Raw genomic sequence first — 21,515 nt, 5'->3', positions numbered from 1 at the left:
AAAAAAATCTGATGAGGTTCAACAAGGACAAGTGCAGAGTCCTGCACTTCGGACAGAAAATCCCATGAATTGCTACGGACTGGGGACTGACAGGCTAGGCAGCGGTTCTGCAGAAAAGGACCTGTGGTTTACAGTGGAAAAGAAGCAGGATATGAGTCAACAGTGTGCCCTTATTGCCAAAAAGGCTAACGGCATATTGGGCTGCATTAATAGGAGCATTGCCAGCAGGTCGAAGGAAGTGATTATTCCCCTCTATTCGACACTGGTGAGGCCTCATTTGGAGTACTGTGTCCAGTTTTGGGTCCCTAACTACAAAAAGGATGTGGAGAAATGGGGGAGAGTCCAATGGGGAGCAACAAAAATTATTAGGGGGCTGGATCACAAGACTTATGAGGAGAGGCTGAGGGAACTAGGCTTGTTTAGTCTGCAAAAGAGAAGAATGAGGGGGGATTTGATAACAGCCTTTAACAACCTGAGAGGGGTTTCAGCGAGGATGGAGCTAGGCTGTGTTCAGTGGTAGTAGATGACAGAACTAGGAGCAATGGTCTCAAGTTGCAATGTGAGAAGTCTAGATTGGATATCAGGAAAACCATTTTCACTAGGAGAGTGTTGAAGCACTGGAATGGGTTACGTAGGGAGGTGGTAGAATCTCCATCCTTAGAGGCTTTTAAAGTGCGACTTGACAAAGCCCTGGCTGGGATGATTTAGTTGGGGTTGGTCCTGCTTTGAGCAGGGGGTTGGACTAGGAGACCTTTTGAGGTCCCTGCCAACCCTAATCTTCTATGATCTCTTGCAGCTCTTTGGGTAACCCAAAAAAGTGTAGCCAAGAAACCTGCCTCATTACCACAGCCAGGGAGACCAAGTGGGCAGCTGTATTGGCCGCGTCCCAGTGCAATCTGTAGCGCCATTCTAGCTATTAACTGATTCTCTCTGACAATGGCCTGAAACTGCTCCTTTTGTGTATCTGGTAAATGTTCCAGAAACATCTTGAGTTCCCCATAATTAATAAAATCATATTTGGCTATGACCGCTTGGTAGTTTGTGACTCTAAACTACATCACTGATGAGTAAGGCTTCGTCTCAAAGAGATCTAACCTTTCCAAGTCCGATCGTATGGGGTCATAATGTTGCTTGCCTCGTGCATTACACATCCACTCCAATGGAGTTGTATTAGAGATGCTGAAATAGAACTCTGCCTCTTCGGGAGGGATATTGTATTTTTTTTCTCGGCACTCTTGCAGGTTGGTGTGATGGAGACTGGTGTCTGCCAGATGCCTTTGGCAGGATCTAGAATCACTTCATTAATTGGGAGGGTATTTCTGGATAAGGATGAGGTGTGCAGAATATACACCAGCTTGTGAGGTGTACCTGCCTCCTCCTCTAGGGGAATCTGCAGCTCATCAGCCACCCTCCTGGTAAGATCCTGCAAGTTCTTAAAATCATTACCTTGTGATGGGGGAGGGGGATATTACAGCCTCATCTGGTGGAGACAAAGAGATGTTTGCTGGAGGAATAGCTTCCCCTTCGAGCCCTTCTTCCTGTTTTGCAAAAACTTTCTCCTCCCCTGGCTCAGGGGCTCTGGACATCCAGGCTGTAGAAGACTGTCTGGAGGACCCTCTCTGAAAGAGACTGGATGTCTGTGACATGTGGGATGTGTATGTCGCCCAAGGATCCCAACATAGCCATGGGGGGGGGCATGGATGGTAGGGGTGCCCAATGGGGCCACTACTATAATCATGGGTCGGCTTGATGTAATTGAGGAGGACCCTTTTATTGTGATGGCAGGCCATGATGAGAGGCCAGGGAAAGGACATCCTCCTGGTCACTGTCAGACTCATCACTGGGTAAGGATGGCGCTGACTAAGGTCTTGATGGTACACAGCCCAATGCCGAGACTGATTCCTGGTGCCAGGATGTGCTTGGTGCTGGGGCCCTGGCACCAAGTAAAGGGGATTATAGTTCCTCCCAAACCGTCAGATCTCCCAGGTAACAGAACTCATGCAGTACTGTGGGCTCACTTGGTAACACAGAGGAGCGTCCGTGGTACGTGGTCAGTGCCAATGTTGAGAAGGTGCAGAACAAACGAAACAAAAAACAACTACTTATGCTAAGACACAGATAAGGAAGGGACAACTGCTTACTCCTGTTCGAGGCCAAAGGCGGTTGAGAAGGAACTTAAGGAGGTTTGCCTGTGCAGCATTACATAACCTCAAGGCAGACCATGAGGGAGGGAGAGTGAATGTGTGGGCTGAGTGGACATTAGTACCAAAAATCTCTGATTAGAGGCATGGGATGCAGATATACTTACAGTGGAGCACCCATAGGGACACTACTCAAAGAAGAAGCTTATTTATTTTTTGAAGTCTGCAAGTCGTTGTAAAGGTGTGAGGCTGTTTGCATATGTAATGGCAGGGTGCCCAGCACTTTTCTGGGAGGAGTGCCTTTTTTTTTTTTTTTTTTTTTTTTTTTTTTTTTTTTAAATAAATTGAAATAAACAAATGTATATCAATAACTTCAATGGGAAAGGGAGGATTTAAGTTTTTTTGGGGTCCAAAAACAGAAAATTCTAAGTTAAGATCAGACTTTAAACAACCTATACCCTCCATCACAACTATCAGTAAGTATAGAAATCCAGAGATAAAGTATCCACAACACTTTTAACTTTGTCTTCATATTCCGTACCACCTTATGCATCCTCCATGTAAGGTACATGCCTTTGGAATGCAGCTGCTATTCTTCTTATTATTATTATAATTATCAGAGGAATACAAAGTAACATCTATAATTAAAGTTATCTAAACATTTCCATTCTACCAGGCCTTTTTCGGTTGTTTATAAGTTTCTCAGTGTTAAATTTGCCACATTTAGTCCAGGCTGTAATGTCTTTTTTTGGAAGTTAGAGCCCAAACTATTCAGCAGTTTTCAGATGAATTGCTGACAAGTGAGCAGAGTGATGGTCTTCCTATCAAACAAATATTGCTTTATTATCAAGTAACGTACTCCCCCTCCCCTCTCAAAGAAAGGAAGGGAGCAAGTGACAAAGAGAGAGTCTCTGGTTTACAGTTTCTTCATAGAACTCCTCCTGGGATGTCATAGCTACCTTAGCAGGAGATGCTTGTGTGATCAGCACATTCGAAAATCAGGCCATTTATTTAGATACTTATATATGAATTTAAAACCCTAACTATAGGCTCCTACTTTTCAAATACTGGCCTGTAACTATTGGGAACTAGCTAAATGTATTTTCATTAAGTCAAATGTATAACAATACTGTCCAAATGAAGCAGCAGTCATTATTATTCACAATCATTAGGCTAAATTAGTTTCCAAGGAAATGTACCAATAATGCAGCTGCCACTATTCACCATGTTCCAGTTAAGAAGACTATATTATATTACTATTTTTCATCACAAAGAACTTTGTGTATAATGCTCAAATTTTCAAAAGTCCTCACTAATTCTGGATGCCTCCATTTTCTGGGACACCTATGGCATGATTTCTCTAAGGGGCTGAGAGTCATTTGATACTGTGGGTTTTTTATACCTTTGAAAATAAGGCCCAAGGTACTTCAAACTGTGTACTCAGAATGAGTGGACACTTTACATTGTTGAAAATTTAAATGCACACACCACAAATTTAAACTCACACACAGCATCAATATACACAGATACTTTTCATGCAGAAAGCAGCCAGCAGAGGAGACAGAGAACACTTTGCAACACTGGGAAACTGGGAACCTTTGAACAGTGACGCCTTCTCTTGCAGTCATAGGCTGACCATCCATCACATGCATCTTTAGCCGCCACATGGAATAGACTAAATTTTAGTTTTTTTAAGAGTCTTCTGTGAAAAATCCATATAATAAACTACACGAAATTCAAATTGTCTCCCTTCTAAGGATGAAAAATTGAGCTACCCGTTCCTAACTGATAACCTGTGACTCAAGGAAGTGTAAATATTTCAAACAACATATTTAGACAACTAAGCCATCCCCCTCCAGCTGATAAGTCAGTCTCTGTTGCTACAGTGTACCTCCTCTCAATTTTAATCTTAAATATGCTTCTCTCTTCTGATTAATATCTTCCTGAAAAAACTAAGTAGACAAGGGGTGACAGGCAAAGTATTGTCAAACATAGAAAACAAAGACTAGGAAGAAGTGGTAAAAGGTACTCACCAGATTCAGTGTTGTTTAATATATTTATTAATGATATGGAAAAGGAGATAAGCAATGAGGAGATAAAATGTGAAGATGACACAAAATTATTTAGATTATTTAAGTCCAGAGAAGACTTTGAGGATATTCAGAAGGACCTTACCACGATAGGAATGGACAACATGACACATGCTAGACACACTAGGAAAAAAAAGCTGATATGCTCATTCACGTTAAAGAGTTCAGAATTAACTGTACCAATTAGAGAAATGATCCAGCATCATTGCCAACCACTCAATAAAGAGCTTTACTCAATGTAAAATGTAGCCAGTAAAATGTTAGGATGCATAAGGAATGAGATGGTGACTTGCAATGCCATTGGATAAATCAATACTTTGCCCTCGTCTGGTATATTGTGTGTGATACTTGTCACCCATCCCATAAAAGACACTGAAGAATTAGAGAGTTCAGAGAAGGACAGCAAGAATGATTAGAGACATGGAAAAACTCTCAAATGAAGAGAGATTAAAAAAATTAGGATAGTTTACCTTAGAGAGGAGATGAATAAAGGATACATGATAAAAGTAGATAAAAATAATGATACACACAAGATAGATCAGGAACTCCTATTCACCCTCTTTTATAATATGAGAACAAGAAGGACATTCAATGAAACTAAAAAATGGCAAATTCAAAATGGATAAAAGGAAATACTTTTCTCACAATGCATAATTAAGCTGTGCAACTCATTGCCACCAATGTCATTTAGGGTAAGAATTTAGCAAGATTCAGTGAGGGACTGGACAAATTATACAGATAATGAGAATAACCAGAGTCATAATAGTTAATGCTAAAAGGGAAGGGATAAAAATCTCATGCTTCAAGGCTTAAATCAAACTGTTAGGGATTAGGATAAAATTTTCATGGGAGAAAGATCACCACACATCCATCTACTGGTGGGTTTCTTGACCCTTCATATGAAGCATTTGGTGCTCGCTGCTGTTGGAGACTAGATGGACCTTGGGTCTGATCCAGCACAGCAATCCCCATGTTCCACCATTCCCAATCCCTTCCATTACTTCTCAGTTTAAATAACTTGAAAATCTCATAATTTCCATATGTTCTATGGAAAGGAGCAGAACAAAGATCAAAGGAGGGACAAATACTAAATACACTTTCCTTTGCCTTTCTTCTCTCTGCTCTTCTATGTTGCTGGATGAAATTAATACTTATTTTCATATTCAAGTATTGTACAAACATTAACTAAACCTCTCAATCCTTTCTGAGATATACTGTATTTTTATTCTTCTTTTAAAAATGGGAAAGCAAAGGCACAGATACTTTACTTGGCCTCCCTGTGAAACAGTGTGGTCTATTAGATTGATATGGGTTAGCAGTACAGAGACCAGGTTTCTAATTCTGGCTTTATCATTGTGTGACTTTCTGCAAGTCGCAACCATTCTGATCTTCAATTTTCCTATCTGTAAAATGCATATAATAATACTCACCTACCACAGAGGAGGTTTGAATGACATAATTTATGTTTGTAAGATCTTTGAATAAATATGGCTATAAATGGAAAATATTATTTAACATAGTATGTGTGGTGGAGCTGAATTTTGTAGTTTGCACAGGTTTTGTTTTTACCATTGGGATTGGATTATCAATGTATAGAGAAGGCACCTAGAGCTCTGGGTAGATTCTACCAGATAATGTATAAATCTAACTAAATAAAAAACTACTATGGAAGAGTTAGAAACATTGGGAGAAATTGTTTGGTTCCCAGTTCTGTGTTCAGTAAGCTAAATCAATTTGCCTCACTAGAAGTCAATGTAAGGAATCTAAGCAGTGCTTTAAGAAGTTTAAATCTAGTTAGTATGGCATTTGTAAAGCTCGGAAAAGCCAGAACTCAAGTAACTTCAAAGATTTCCTAGTGTATTCATAAAGTGCTTTTAGTAACTAAATAGTTAACCCTCCAAATTCCATAGAACAAAGGCATCAGTCCTCATTGTGGTTAACAGAACAAAATCAATTTGGATTTTCTAACTGAAGCCATTTTGGAGATATGACTACCCAAAAGAACAATGGTAATTTTTTTATAAAGTATATTTAAATCTAGAACTTTCATATGTGCTATATGATTTGTGTCAAACTTCATGAAAAATTCTATCCCAACATAAAATCACATGTCTGAAATTTCAACTGGATTTAGTTTTTAAGAGTGAAGCTTAAAAAAACACCAAAAAAAAGAAAAAGTTGGGGGGGAGGCTTATAATGGAAAGCCAGCTTCAGACAGTTATGGAGAGATTTGGAATAGTGTTAGGCAAATAGGAACACTGGGCACGCTATAACCTCATGTTAACTTTGTATTTTTTTAGATGGAAATGAGGGAATATTTTATATGCCATCATGTTCACTATAAGGAGATTCATTCTGAGGTCCCACTTTCAAAAATAACTTTCTATCATTAATCATTTATATTGTGGTCATAGTATCTTGGGACCCCAGTCATGGATCTACAGGCACTGCAAAAAAAAAAAAAAAAAAAAAAAAAAAAAAAAAAAAAAAAGGAGTGGTTGCCCTGAAAAGCTTACTATTTAAGTATAAGAGAGACAAAACAAGAACAAGAGAGATAACAGATGGATACAACAGACAAGGGGACTACAAGGTAACAATGAGACAATAATCATCAGAAGAAAAATCAGCAGTCATTGTACACCCACTTCCTAACCATTGTTCAGTTTTTTGTATGCATCACATGAGAAGACAGTTTTAAGAAGGCAATTGAAGGATGACAGTCATTGGGCCTTGCCTTGTGTGTATTTACAGGGAGCTCTTCCCAGGCATGAGGGATGGCACAGAAAAGGCACGAAGGTGTTTTTAAAAAATATTTAACAACTGGGCAATGGAGGTTAGCATCATTGGCAGTGTGAAGGGGGAGCGATGTTTCAATAGTGCATAAAATGTTAGATATGAAAGGGATACTTCACAAAGAGATATGAAAGCAAAGATTAGTAGTTTGTGTTTGACGTAGTGGAGAAGGGGAAGCCAGAAGAGGGACACAAAGAGAGGGGTGATGTGGTCAAAGCGATGAGCCAGAAGCATGATCTTTACAGCATAGTTTTGAATGGACATAAATGAAGCAAGATGCATTTTTCACAGTAAGACAAAATGTTGAGATGTGAGATGGTGAGGATATGGACAAATGATTTTAGAGAGGAAAGGACAGATCATAAAGACGCTATGCAGAGAGAAGCAGCAAGATTTAGACACAGCTTTTATGTTTAGATCTAGAGAGGACCATGTTGAAGGTAACAACCAAGCTATGGGCTTAAATGACAGAAAAGATGGTGGTGTGTCCCACAATGACTAAGAAAAGGGGGAGATGGAAGAACATATGTGGAAAAAAATCAAGAGCTCTGTTCTAGCCACATTGAGAGTAAGCTGATGGTTGGACCTCCACAAGGAGATGTCGAAAGACAAGCTGCGATTTTAGTTTGGACAGAAGGAAACAGGTCAAGAATGGAGATGTAGATCTGTGAGTCAACAGCGTACACGTGGTATTTATTAACATACAGAATGAGATATATAGAGTATGTTAGACAAAGATAGCTAATATATTCTCTGCTTAAAGTCCTTTCCACATATCCAGTGTGAATGTCCAATTAGTTTTTTCAAGGATTCTAAGAAAGTTTCTTCAGAATATAATAAGAATAGGGAAAAGAGCAATTATTACAGAAATATTAGAGAAATATTAGGAGTACAATTTGGTATATTAAAAATACTAGAGAATTTCTATAAATTCTATAGCATGTACAGGGGCTTTAAAACAAAACACTGAAAATTAAAGGATTGAGGAACTCAGGAAGAACTAGAACAGGTGATAAAGCATGTCTTAGAGTCAGAGGAAGAAGAACTAGAACATGATCACATCAGAATTTAAAGATATTAATATCTTTATGGGAGAAATTTAAGGAACATGTGGAAATTAAATAAACTTAGAGAAAGGCTATCACAATTTTAAATAAAAATAATGGTTCTGCACACCAGCTGTTTATGGTTCAGTGAGTGATACCATAATTGATGATGGATAATTACTTTCTTTATGTAAAGTATCTTCTCTCTCACTTTGTGGGCACCACTGATGAACCAAATGAATGTGTGGGTGGGAGAACTTCCAAAAATATGGTCATATCAATTTTGGTTTTAAAGATTATCAGTTTAGTCTAAATAACTGAAAATGCATTTCTTGTAATATACCAAAATACAACTTATTTTTAGCTTTTGCAGACTTATCGAGCCTGAATGGAAAGGTAAAGTTATGGATCCAGCAAAAAAACTAAATTTATGTCAGGAGATTACATTATTGCACAATTATAATTAAAATTGCAGTTCAACCTTTTTCTGTTATTGTCCTTCTGTGTGTGAAAACATTGGCTCACTTTACGCATAAATACAAAGGGTATATTACATATGTGCAACATAAATCTTCTTATAATGCTGTATACTTTCACTTAAATTACTTGAATGTTTTTACTACATTGGCATATTTTAGTGGGCTAAAATATTTTTTCAACAAAACCCATTTAAAAATTTTTTCCTTGATTTACATTAGTCTTAATACTCTTCTTACCTGAAGGTATGTTATTCTCCTCTGTACCAGCTCTGTCAGATCTTTGGCCTCTTTTTCTCGCCAATCACCTGCTCCATCTGTTTGACTGAGGTAGTACAGATCTGTCATTATCGACCTATAAAAGGGAAGCAACATTAGATAGCTTCCTTAATAATACTAAGTGGGCTAGGCAAAGCCACAAAGAGAAATAAAATAGGTCTTCTGTTTACACTGATCTGTTTAAACATTTTTAGTGGGCAGAATATGTAATTAAACTATGACAGGATAGGTTCATATACACCATACAACACTAAACTAATTTGACTATTGGTATGATGCAGAGCATCAGTGCAGTTTACCTCTCTCTCAATGTATCCTCCAATGCAAACAGCAGCCCAGGATGTGTATGTACACATTATCTAATTCTGTGTCCCCTACCATATTTCTCTTACCCATGTGTAACTGCAGTATTAAACAACTGTGGGGTGGAAAAACTCTTAAGCCCCACTATAAAAATTTTTTTCAGTTTCTGCTGAAGGAAAGCCCCAAAAGCATTAGTTCCAGGATAGATCTGAAATCCATTGGCCCAGGAAGAGAGAAAGTTTGGAGATGACTCCTAAAGTGATTTCTCTGACAATGTGATGTTGCTATGCCATCAGACATCAGCTGTCTTTATATAAATGTAACATTGTAAATGTCATGGCGCAGAAATTCTACAGTGTTCCCTAAATCCTTGTTAATGCATCAGGAAACCAATTGTAGAATATTATTTAAAAGTTTGGGATAAAAAGGCATCTCTTTGTTTACATTTAGAAAATAATGTTATAACGGAAAATATTAATAACAGCATAGGAAGAATGACAAGAGATGTGAGCATGATGTAAATCTGGATTTAAATCACAATAGTTCAAAAAAAGCTATAACATCAATGCATAAGGACATACTTTTGTATATCTCTGTACGAAGCAGTTATATTTAAAATGTCTAAGCATTAAATGCCAAAAACCTACATTAATATCACAAATTTGAACTAGAGATTATGGATTCTGTCTTTTTTAGGATCTGTCAGATACCAAATAATAACTATTAGTATCTTGTGTATAATCCCAACTGAAGATCAAGAGAAGGGTGATGAGAAAATTCTGGCCAGCAGAAGGGAGCAGGAAGATGTTACTCATCCTGGGGAGATGAAGAGGCAGCTGGGCCAGCAGGAGGGAATTTAGGGTAGAACAGCAGCACATTGAAGATAGCCAAAACCACAGAGCACAGGCCTTTTATAGTATCCAAGATTGTTTGAGGGGAGTGGCTTGGAAAGAAGCAGCAGTTGGGGGTAGACAGCAAGTGGAAGGGGGCTGTCTTGGCAAAATCCAGTATTCATAGTAGGGTGGGGTTTAGATTCATATTCAATCAATACCCAACTTATGCAAAGAAGAGTCAGTAAATGCATAATATGTTACTTGTCACAACATTAATTTGTCTATTCTGCAAATACCATAATTTAGGTCCACATTTAATAACCTAACTAATAATCCAACATTATAGACAGAGAATGGAGCAATGCTTATAGTAAATGCTCCTTAAAATTTCCAATTATAATACCCAAGTTGCTTGTAACTTTGATAAACTTTAACCATTTGGGCTGCTACACATTTTATTTGGACTTGAGAGGCTATGATTTACCAACAAAGTCTTGATGAACCATACATGGGAATACTGGAGCAGGGGGAGAAAACATAGCACAATTGGGGGATAGAGGGAGACAGTCTGGATACAAAAATGGTGAGGGTCAGGGGACATACCTATTTCCCTTTGATCCCTTTGTAATGCCCTATGAAGGTAAGGGCGGTATTAGAGATCCTACCTGGCAGTAGTCTATGGCACTGGAGCTTGTTGGCTAAGGTGACCCCTCATAAACAAACTTGTTGACAAAGTGGGGTGCAGGATCAGCATGTAATTCCACTCTGGCACCATGTACCTTAGGAGCTTTGTCTCTATGTTAAATGTGCTGTTCTTTGACACACTGACAGGGTTGTACATGTAGGTAGACCCAGAGCAGAGCTACAAACTGAACCTGCTCCTTCCTCTAATGAAGAACCTACCTGTGGCTCTGTAAATCTTTCCATTCTCCTAATCTAGATCTCTATTTTCCAGACGGCTGTGTCTCTAAGATCAACAGTATTTCCATTGACTGGTTAGGTCATCATATGGAGCTATTTTCAATGAACAATTAGCAAAAGCCTTTAAAACCTTCTGTTGCATTAAGAATTATGCTAGAAAATTTTCTGTCATTAGAATTAGCATCCTATAAAAATCGACGAGTATTTTTACATGCTATTCTCATATTCCAGAGTTTGGACTATCTTCTTTCAGGTTTATTCAATCTGAAGCTCCCTATCCAAGTCTAGTGCAAGACCTTTTTTAGTTTAGTTTATCACCAGGTAATAGCTTCTAATTGATAACTGTGAAGCAAGCTGGTCTCGAACTGACATTAAACCAGTTTAGGAATGACTAACACAGAACTAATTATGTAATAGTTCTCAGTGTAGCCATTATGAAGCAATGTAAAAAACTTCTTTTAAAGCAGTGTTTTGTTTTACATGTAACTATAATGTCTGGCTAGCAATAACTGGAAAAACATCCGTGTATTTTCTTGGGATCTTTAGCAATCTTTTTTTATCCATATGCAATTATACCAAATCTGTAAAGGGACACCATCAATTTGAAATCTAGTCAGTTTCAAAATAGTTTCAAGTGTTATTGCTAAAAGTTGGGTTAGCTATTTGTAGCAAATAAATTATTTGATAAATTTAGCCTTTTTCTGCTTATCTATCCATGAGCAGACTTTGGTTTATACGAATGATAGGAAAGTTGATAACAAAAACCCTTGGATCCAACCTCTTTGTTCCAAGACTGACTTATGCCTAGGAGGACCACGGAACAATAATAAATAAAGGATACTAAGCCACTTGAAAGAAGGAGAGATAAGGAAGAGGCCCTCCTTGCCCTTGAAGGAATAAACCATAATTTGTGGATGTAACGCACCTAGAAATAGACTCAAAACAGGACTCAGATCTAACTAAGATGTTATCATTAAGGTCCTGTGAAACTCACGGATGTATTTTTTAAAAAAATTCATGGCAGAGTCACAGGTAAAGTATTGAATGTCACAGATTATGCATGGGATGCAGTCAGCAAAAAGTCACTGATGCATTTCTTTGCATCAAACTGACTGCAGAGTTTTTCCCTGAACTGCTGCTCTGACATCCTGCTGCTGTGAGCTCTGCGATGCACTGAGCATGAGACCAGCTCATGAGGATGCCCACTTCTGCCTCCCTGCTGAGACCGCAGCTGCTCATAGTCTAAGCATCAACAGCTACTGTGCCTCCTTCTCCCACTTTAGTGCACTGCCACAAACCCAACCTAAAATGATGGATGGATGGAATGCAACAAGATCACATGATCCTGGTCTCTCCATTTTATTTTAATGTCTTTAGAATACTAGAAAAAAATCACAGGTGCATGGTTAATTTCATGATTTCTGCTCAGTCCATGAAATTGTGATTTTCACATGGCCATCATCAAGGAATCAAATCATGGACATCCTTTTCTGCTAGGGCTGATATATACAGAAGTTAAGCTGCACCTGAGACAGCCCATCTTGACTCCAAAGACATCTTTGATGCCATCCCACACTAAAATCCATGCTGTGGAGTGTTTGTTCTGATCCAAGTTAGGCCACAATGAATATTTACAGCAACAGAGCTTCCTTTTTGACTTTGGCTGATCAGAGCCAATCGGACTGACAGAACAACCCGACGTCAACTTTTATTGAGTTTTGTATTTAACAAAGCCTTGGATCAAGAGTATCTGTATTCAAGGTCTTTAAATTCTTTACATCTGAAACCTTTGTTCTGATTGACTGGATTGTAGAAACTGTCACAATGGATAAAATATTGGTTTATCTAGTCTAGTACCTAATCTCTGAAAGTGGCTTGTACCACTCTCCTAACCCCTATCAGTTAAAGATTATGTCTCAAAGCAAAAGGGCTTGTATTCCTTCCAAAATTCTTTGGTGTGTTTTGTTTTGAGCTACCAATTTAGCAAGGCACTTACCCACATGCCTAATTGTAAGTATGTGAATACTCTCACATTGGTCAATGGGACTACTCAAACTTAAAGTTAGGAACATGCTCAAGTGCCTTGCTGTACTGAGGCCTTAAACCTTACCCAAGGATTGTCCCTTAAGCAAGTACTAAAATGCGCCAATGTACTTGTGTGAATGCTGCCTTGAAAAAATAAAGGTACTGATGTGTGAAATCTACAATCAATACAGGAAACCGAATGGAACAAAATCACTGAAACCACATAATTCCTCGCTCTCCTTGGCAAAAATCTATTTTAATTAAATGTGAAAGTTTATTTTTTCTTAGTGAACTGCAGATTTTTTTCAAAATAGAGATGTTACACGAGATAACGAACAATGTCATAACATTCTAAATTACAGTTTTCTCATCATAAGATTGCATAAGAGTTAGTAACAAATAATAGTCACAATTTACAAGAGACTCACGTTAGCATTTCTCTTTGAGATATCAGTTTAAATACACTATGTTAAGCACATATGACACACAGTCAAATGGGTTAGTCCAAAAGTCAGGAAAAACAACAAACTTTATTAAACGAAAACCGTGGAAGACTCAAGGGATCCATATTGAGCTTTGTTAAGAATATCACAACACACCTCATCAATGCTTTGCCATGATCACCAGGTCACAGACTGATGGACAGAAGAACAAAAATCAAAGAGCTGACATGTAACAAGCTTCTTGAATCAAAGTCAATTAACCCTGAAATAGTTACAAAAGAACTGCACACCAGGAAACTGGAACAGAGAAAATAATGCCAAACAGTTACCACCATGGCAAGTGAAAGAGAACATTGGATTTTAAACAAAAAGTGACTGGAATCCTGCCAAACATAACTGCCATACAATCTGTACCAAAATCATATTTCATATCCATCCACAAGTGGTCAGTCTTATGGAAGACACAAAAAGCACTCATCAAAACCAAGTAGAATGATGGCTCTCTATTTCTAGAGAACATCCAGGCATCTATTGAGAATGTTTGTGCGCTGATAAAAGAACATTTGCAGAAGCAACACAAGCTCACAACCATATGTAGTCTGTTGCCAAGGAATTTACTCTTCACCACCTAGTTATTCTACAGAATCCAAGCTTTCATTTTTAAAAAAGGATTACATGTCCAGCTCTGACGGTTGTGAAGAAAACATGAAGAGTAACAACCAATGCAGTACAGTCTCGAGTCAACAGAAAGCCTGAAATAAACAACGACTAAAGGGTGTGAACTGCTCCACTCATCTCAATGAGTTAAATCAAAAGCTAAGAATTTGGGGACAATGTGAAGTAAACAGTGAATATAAATAAGTAACATAATAGGGGAAGTCCTACTTCTATTAAGTTTCATATTTCATTAATTGAAAAATGACTATTTAAAAATTAAATGAAAACACCACAGAATTTTGAGCATGCAAGGTGAAAGTGTGGCAGAATCTAGGAGTCCTGCTGCAGAATTTTGGATAAGTATGTCACGGGGTACATACGGCCTTGAATAAGCCCACCAAAACACTGATTAAAAAAAGATGGAGAAAAATTTTGGTCTCATTGAAGTTAATGGCAAAACTCCTAATGATTTCAATGGGGCAGCAAACAGAACCTCGAAGTCTCCTAATTGCCATTGAATGACTTCCAGTTTGTACCTATTTTTTTCTTTTCAATATTTCCTTATTTTTATAAAGCATTTCATATAACAGGTTGAGCTAAACTTGTGTTACCATTTACCTGCTTTGGACGCCCTAAAATATAAGCTTCTCTGCTACAATGATGGAGTTATGACATGTTTCCTTCATCAAGGGCTAGGGGGTCTGGCTTTGTGAAAACAGCACTTCAACAAGCAGAGAACTCTCACTATCATCACTCCACAGCACAAAGTCTGCCTCAAAGTATCTTTGTGGCTGCTTCACAGAGGAATACAAGAGAGCAGATCCCTGGGCATTGTCTGGATATAATCATCCCTCTGCTTATTTGCTTCTGAAAGCTAGGGGGTTCTGGAGGCCTCATTGTGGAACTGCCTGGAATAGAGAGCTTTGACACAGGTGATTCTGACAGCTGGTGGCCACTGTTTCCTTGCTTTCTGTCTGGGTCTCTTTTACAAAAGCTTGACCGCATCAGAAAAGGCAGAGCTCAGCATCACTGATTTTAGTGGCGATCAGGAAACCTCCCTGACAGAGCTCTGCACTTTGGGGTAATTGGATGGACACTTTGGAGGCCTGGCTGTCTGCTGCACCTCCCATCGATGATTTGAATCAGCACTTCTGTGAGCATTACCTGTACAAACTCCCAGCAGCATTCAGCAGAATTAGTCTTGCATGTGAGCTTTTCCCCTTGGACTCACTGTGAGCCAACCTTGTGTCAGACATCTGGGAGTCTCCTTGGAGAGCCTAAATAAGGACTTATAGGCATTCCCCATGTTTTGCGATTGTACTGGATGACATCTTAGACAAACTTCAAATCCATGGATGTCATAGGAGGCTTCCAGGCACAGTACAAGCTGTATATGGTCATGTGTACTGAACGTTGTTCTACCATAAGATTGTGACTTGAAGTCAGAGACCATCCTCCTTCAAATGGCATTTGGAATGGAAACATGAGAAACTGCTTACTAAATAATGGTGTAGATGAACCGAAAAAGCATGTGGAAGGGTTGAATACCAATATGTATTTAGGTAGATGTGCCAAGCACTGAAGAAAATGTGCCAAAGTGTCATGGCACTGTAGCCAAAGGGCTCTCAAGCTGAGAAGCAGAGAAGCCAATTTATACGCTAGTATAGAGAGCCCTTGAGACATTGAGCAAATATCTCAAAGTACTTAGAAAACATTTATGCCAACGCAACACTGAAGTACTGAGACAGAGAGGTATACCTGAGTGCCAGGAACCAATGTGTGAAGATGTGCCTCTAAGTGTTAGCTGCTGAGGAAAGTCACCAGGGTACCAAAGTGGAGTGCCAAGATACTAAACACACTAGAAAACTTTTTTCTATGCAGCAGCCAAGTCCACACATTGTGCAGCATGATGGAGTTCCCTAGACTTAACCCCAGTTTGCCATATACTAAGGCCTTATCTACACTACAGAATTTTATTGACAAAACACTGGAGGTGTACATGCTGCAAAGCTCCTTCTGCCAATAAAACTCTCCTGCTTTGCCAACAAAATAAAACCACCTTGACAGGAGACATAGAGCTTTTTGCAGTAAAGTTAGATTGACAAAGTGTCAGTGTAGACACTGCACTTGGTTATGTCACTGGAAAAGGCCTCTAGGAGGTGTCCCACAATGCCCATCTTTACTGCTTTGGCCAACAGTTTCAACTCCACTGCCCTGCAGCCAGGTACACAGACATCAGCCCCTTCCCCTTTAAAGGTTTGTGAATTTCTGAAATTCCACTACCTGTTTGCTCAACATGGAGAGCTCACATTGCACCTTCCCTGCTGACCTTGGCTGCTCCACACAGCAAACACTCTTCTGCTTGGAGCACACCTGAGTTGCTAGATCTGCTAGTTCTGTGGGGAGAGGAGGCTGTGCAGTCCCAGCTCCGTTCCAGCCGTAGGAACTTAGATACCTACAGTCAGATTTCTTGAGGCATGTTGGAAAAGGGCTATGAATGGGATATGCCTCAGTGCTGTGTGAAGGTAAAGGAGCTGAGACAGGCATACCAGAAGGTGAGGGAGTCAAATTGTTGCTCTGGTGCTGTGCTGAAGACCTGCTGCTTCCTTAAGGAGCTGGATGCTATCCTTGGTGGCGACTCCACCTCCACCGCCAAGAGGAAACTTCCCGGGGACACTTTGGGGGGGGGGGAATGAATGGAAGCAGCAGACAGCAGAATCTATCCCAGGGATAGTGGTGGACAAAGAGGTCTAGGCGGTGGACAAGATGGGACAGGCAACAGAGTCATCCAATATCACAGCAAGCCAGGACCTCTTTTCAACCCAAGAGTGTTCAAGCCAGTCCCACCATTCCACCTCTGGTGCACATAATGCAGGAGTGGGGAGCCTTGTTAAGTGATCATTTTGAGTTGATGCTGCCTGGTTATATGAGATAGAGATGTTCTTTGCTTTGTTATATGCTAGAAGTGGGTTATCGGATAGAAATGTAGAAGATTAGCTGTGTTTGTGTGTGCTTCACATTCTCCTATGCAGGTACACAGTGGGGTGGAACAGTGTGTAAATGCGAGACCTCTAGAAAACTTTCCTGGAGGTACTCGGAGCTGCTTTGTTCCTTCTCGCGTTGTAGGAAACTTTCCCGTGCCAATTGGCAATCACTTGTGCAGGGATCAAAGCAGCACACAGGCTAGCAGCATAGGGACCTGGTCTGAAGCCACACCCTTGCATCCTTGCTTACCCTCAGGAGTGAGATATCAGCTTGAATGACTGTTCAAAATAGTGACAGAATTTACAATTTGGTCCCTAGCCGTTTGGAGCAATACCCTTAAAAAGCCACCAAGACCCTTTTCCCCACCCCACCCCCGTCCACAGGCTGAACTCACCATGTTTAAGGCGTTCACCAAGCTGTCTGCTTGACAAGTGACAGTGAGAAAAAGATGTATTTTACTATAATGATTTGATGCTGTGAGTGCACTAACAATCATCCTTCTGTTTATTGTTTCTCGTGCTTCTGCAGATGTGGCTTTCAGGGGAACCTCCTATACTCTGATGAAGTGCCTCTGCAAGGAAGTGACTGAGGAGCAGCACGTAGAACATGTTTTGAGAGGTACGGCAATCCTCAGGCACCAAAAACAAGAACACAGGACTTGGAGAGAGACTGTAAATGAAAATCATAAAATAGATAGGCAGAAGAGGAAGGAGAGCCAGGAGCGAATGATAAAAGCAGTGGAGAAGCAAACAGAGATGTCAAGCCTCTAATCATGCAGTAGGCAGAATACATTCATGCTCACTGCATCACATATAGAACTGCTTTCCATGTCTTCCCCAAACTCCTCCCACACATTCCTTGCATCTTCCTGGCCCATTGCAGTGCCTCATTCATGCCACCCCTTCAGACAGCTTCCAAAATGATAGCTGGAGCTACACACAGCTATGAAAGCCTCATTCAGGAGATTGCCCTTCACTGTTCTCTCCCATTCCACTGAGCATTTTGTGTGTTGTTAATTGGTATTTAAAAAAAACATACTTTCTGAAAGATAATCCATCTTTATTTGTCTCGTACACACGTGGTTGCTCCTGGAGTTAATACACAGTGGCAACTGGAACATTTGCAGACTACAAAATCATGGTCAGGAATCAATCATCAAAATTTTCATGCATGGCAGCAAGTTTACAAAGCATAGCAGAATGCTTTATAGAATGACACATTACTGGTGTTCATTGTCAAAATGGTGTCTCAAAGCCTCCTTAATTCAAATAGCCCCCCGTTGTGTCCCTCTAGTAGTCCTGGTATTTGGCTGCTCAAAATCAGCCACCAAGCAATCTGCCTCTGCATTCCATCCTGTGGGAAACATTTCACTCCTAGCCTCACAAATATTATGCATTGCACAGCAGGTGGCTATGACCATGGAAATATTTTCCACATTTAGGTCTAACCTGTCAAAGGCAGCGCCAGCAAGCTTTTAATTTGCCAAATGCACATTCAGCTGTCATTCTGCACCTGCTCAGCCTATTGTTGAAGTGCTCCTTGCTGCTGTCCAGGTTTCCTGTGTAAGGCTTCATGAATCATGGGAGTAAGGGGTATGCTGGGTCTCCCAAGATCACCTTGGGCATTTCAACATTCCCACATTGGAATCTTCTGGTCTGGAGAGAAAGGCCTTGCTTGCACTTTTTGTATAGGCCAATGTTCCTGAAGATGCATGCATCATGCACCTGCCCTGACCTCCTCGTATTGATGTCAGTGGAACAATCATGGTGATCCATAAGTATGTGTAAAACCATAGAGAAATACCCCTTTCTATCCATTGTGAGATGGTCTGGGGCCAAAATTGGGATATGCATGCCACCTATCACCCTGCCGCAGGTAGGGAATCCCATTGCCACAAAGCCATCCACTATTTCACGCACATTTCCAAGAGTCACAGTCCTTCGTAACAGGATGTGATTAATGGCCCTGCACACTTGCATTAACAGTCTCAACAGTGAACTTCCTGACTCCAAACTGATTTGCGACTGACTGGTAGCAGTCTAGAGTTGCCAGCTTCCATGCAGTGATCCCCATGCACTTCTCCACCGAGAGGGCAGCTCTCATTTTGGTGTGCTTGCATTGCAGTGCTGGGGTGAGCACCGCACACAGTTCCAGGAAGGTGGCTTTCCACATCCGAAACTTCTGCAGCCACTGCTCATCATCCAGACCTGCATAACAATGCAATCCCCCTACTCAGTGCTCATTTCCCAAGCCCAAAATCGACAGTCCACTGTGTGCAGCTGCTCCATGAATGTCAAAATTAATCTGACATTGTTTCTTTCCATGGCACATAGCAGGTCAGGCACCTTGGATTCCTGTTCAGATTAGGAGCTCATGATATACTGCATAAGCAGCTGCAATGTGTACGTAACAACGATCACAACAGCAGAGAGGAGGGCAGGATCCATCCTTTCAGGCAGAGGTGGTAGGCTCACAGTAAACAGAGACTGTTGAAAAATGGCGTGAAACGCAGTCAGAAGCCCATGGAATGATGGGACAGGAAAAAACTGCATCATGGGAGGTTGAGCCTGCACCCATGATGCACTGCAATCCACTCTGCCTTCCCACAACTCCTAGCTGCAGAAGGTGGTGAGTAGCATAATGAGACAGCTACCCACAGGGCACTATTCTCACCGTCAATGCTAGAGCACCAACTGTGGACACGCTCCACTGACAGGAGGAACATTGTGTGAACAAGCACAAGCGATGCAATTATGGAGGTTTACGATCGTCGGCGTAATTTGTGTTGACAAAACTGTATAGTGTAGACAAAGCCCAACTGTTTATCCAGAAATGCCCTAATAAACTGTGCACAAACTGGGGCTGTTACAATTTTTATCAAGGTTCTGGAAACTCAAGCTTCTCTTTTGGTGTTTATAATTTCACCAGAAATGTTCAATAAAAAGTGTAGATAGTTCTTCTAATCTGTATAATTTATGTCTGTATCTGAGGATATGTCTAGACTATAATCACAGGGCACGACTGCAGTTAGCTTTAATCATGCTAACTCGGTTCCTGGAACAGTGAAGCTGCAGCAGCGCAAACTTCAGTGTGAGCTATAGAAACCTGCCTGGAACCCTAAGTAATTACTTGCGAAGCTAGCCCATGTGGATGCTCATACTGAACAGATGTAATACACTTAAACTTGTGTAAGGCGATTTCCTTAGTACCACACAACATTTTTATTAAAAATTAGCTGTAAACATTATCAATAAAGCACACATTAAATTGTTTAAGGACCGGCCAACTGATTGACTTCAAGAAGTAGTTATCAGTTGGGAACCACTGAATGAGTTTTTTCTAGCGGGGTTCTGCAGGGATTGACTGTTACAAGACCTGACACTATTCAACATTTTTATCAATGATCTGGAAATAATTATAAAATCATTGCTGATAACATTTGCAAATGACACAAAGGGATGGGTAAATAACAATGAGGATCTGTCAGTCACACAGAGCAGTCGGGACTGCTGGTAACTGGACCCATTCAAACAAAACACACTTCAATATAGCTAAATTCTAAGTTATACATCTACGAAGAAAGAATAAAGGCCATACAAGAAGAATGGAATCCTAGAAAGCAGTGATTCTGAAAAGGATTTTGGAGTCATAGCGGACAAGCAACTCAACATGAGCTCCCAGTGCGATGCTATGGCAAAAAGGTATAATGTAGTCCTTGGAATGTATGAAGAGAGAAGTAATATGTGGGAATAGAGATCTATCTCTATATACGGCATTAGTGAAACCGTTACTGGAATACTATGTCATCCAGTTCGGGTGCAGAAAAGAGCCACAAAATTATTTGAGGGCTGGAGCAAATGCTTTAAAGTGAGAGACCTAGCTCAGTCTGTTTAGTTTAGGAAAAAGAAGATTGAGAGGTGACTTGATTAGTGTGAAAGTACCTTCACAGGAAGAAAATACTGGTTATGAAGGGCTCTTTAATCTAGCAGAAAAAGACCTAACAAGAACCAATGGATGGAAGCTGAAGCCAGGCAAATCCAAACTAGAAATGAGGCACAATTTTTTAAAATGAGGGAGATTAACAATTTGAACAAACTACCCAGGGAAAGGGTGGCGTCTCCATTTCTTGAGGTCTTCAGAATAAGACTGGATGGCTTCCTGAAAAATATGCTTTAGCCAAACACAAGTTATGTGTTAGTCGAATACAATTTAATGGGCTCAATGTAGGGATAATTTGGCAAAATTTAATGGCCTATGAGACACAGATCAGACTAGCTGATCTAGTGGTCCCTTAGCTGGACTTGAACTCTATGAATCTATAAACATCCTAGGTTCTGAAGGATCAAATTAGAAAATCAGTAGACCATGTCTCCTCACTGTCTTCCAAAATTTTAAATTCGCACTATGCTACATTTTTCAATTAAAAATAGTCATGATTGCTAAAAATGAATTTCAATGAAAAGAAGATTTTTACTAGGTATTCCTATAAGAACAGAAATATTTTTTTCAGAACTCCTTTAAAC

The 21,515-nt window shown here is 40.0% G+C and overlaps 1 protein-coding gene across 4 annotated transcripts in view; it reads right to left on the bottom strand.

Annotated features, from left to right (window-relative positions):
• The window catches only part of FUT8 (fucosyltransferase 8), a 278,111-nt gene that overhangs the window by 73,264 nt on the left and 183,332 nt on the right, over positions 1-21,515 (bottom strand). For all 4 annotated transcript variants that reach the window (XM_067557732.1, XM_067557733.1, XM_067557734.1 and 1 more), the window contains one exon: positions 8,787-8,901. In XM_067557732.1, the coding sequence (XP_067413833.1) occupies positions 8,787-8,901 (115 nt within the window). The remainder of the gene's footprint in view (positions 1-8,786; positions 8,902-21,515) is intronic.

This window comes from Emydura macquarii, unplaced genomic scaffold (assembly GCF_026122565.2).
Source record: "Emydura macquarii macquarii isolate MOO-44397 ecotype Brisbane River unplaced genomic scaffold, CSIRO-AGI_Emac_v2 contig_1876, whole genome shotgun sequence".
NCBI lineage: Eukaryota > Metazoa > Chordata > Testudines > Chelidae > Emydura > Emydura macquarii.
This window is presented reverse-complemented; position numbering and strand designations above follow the sequence as displayed.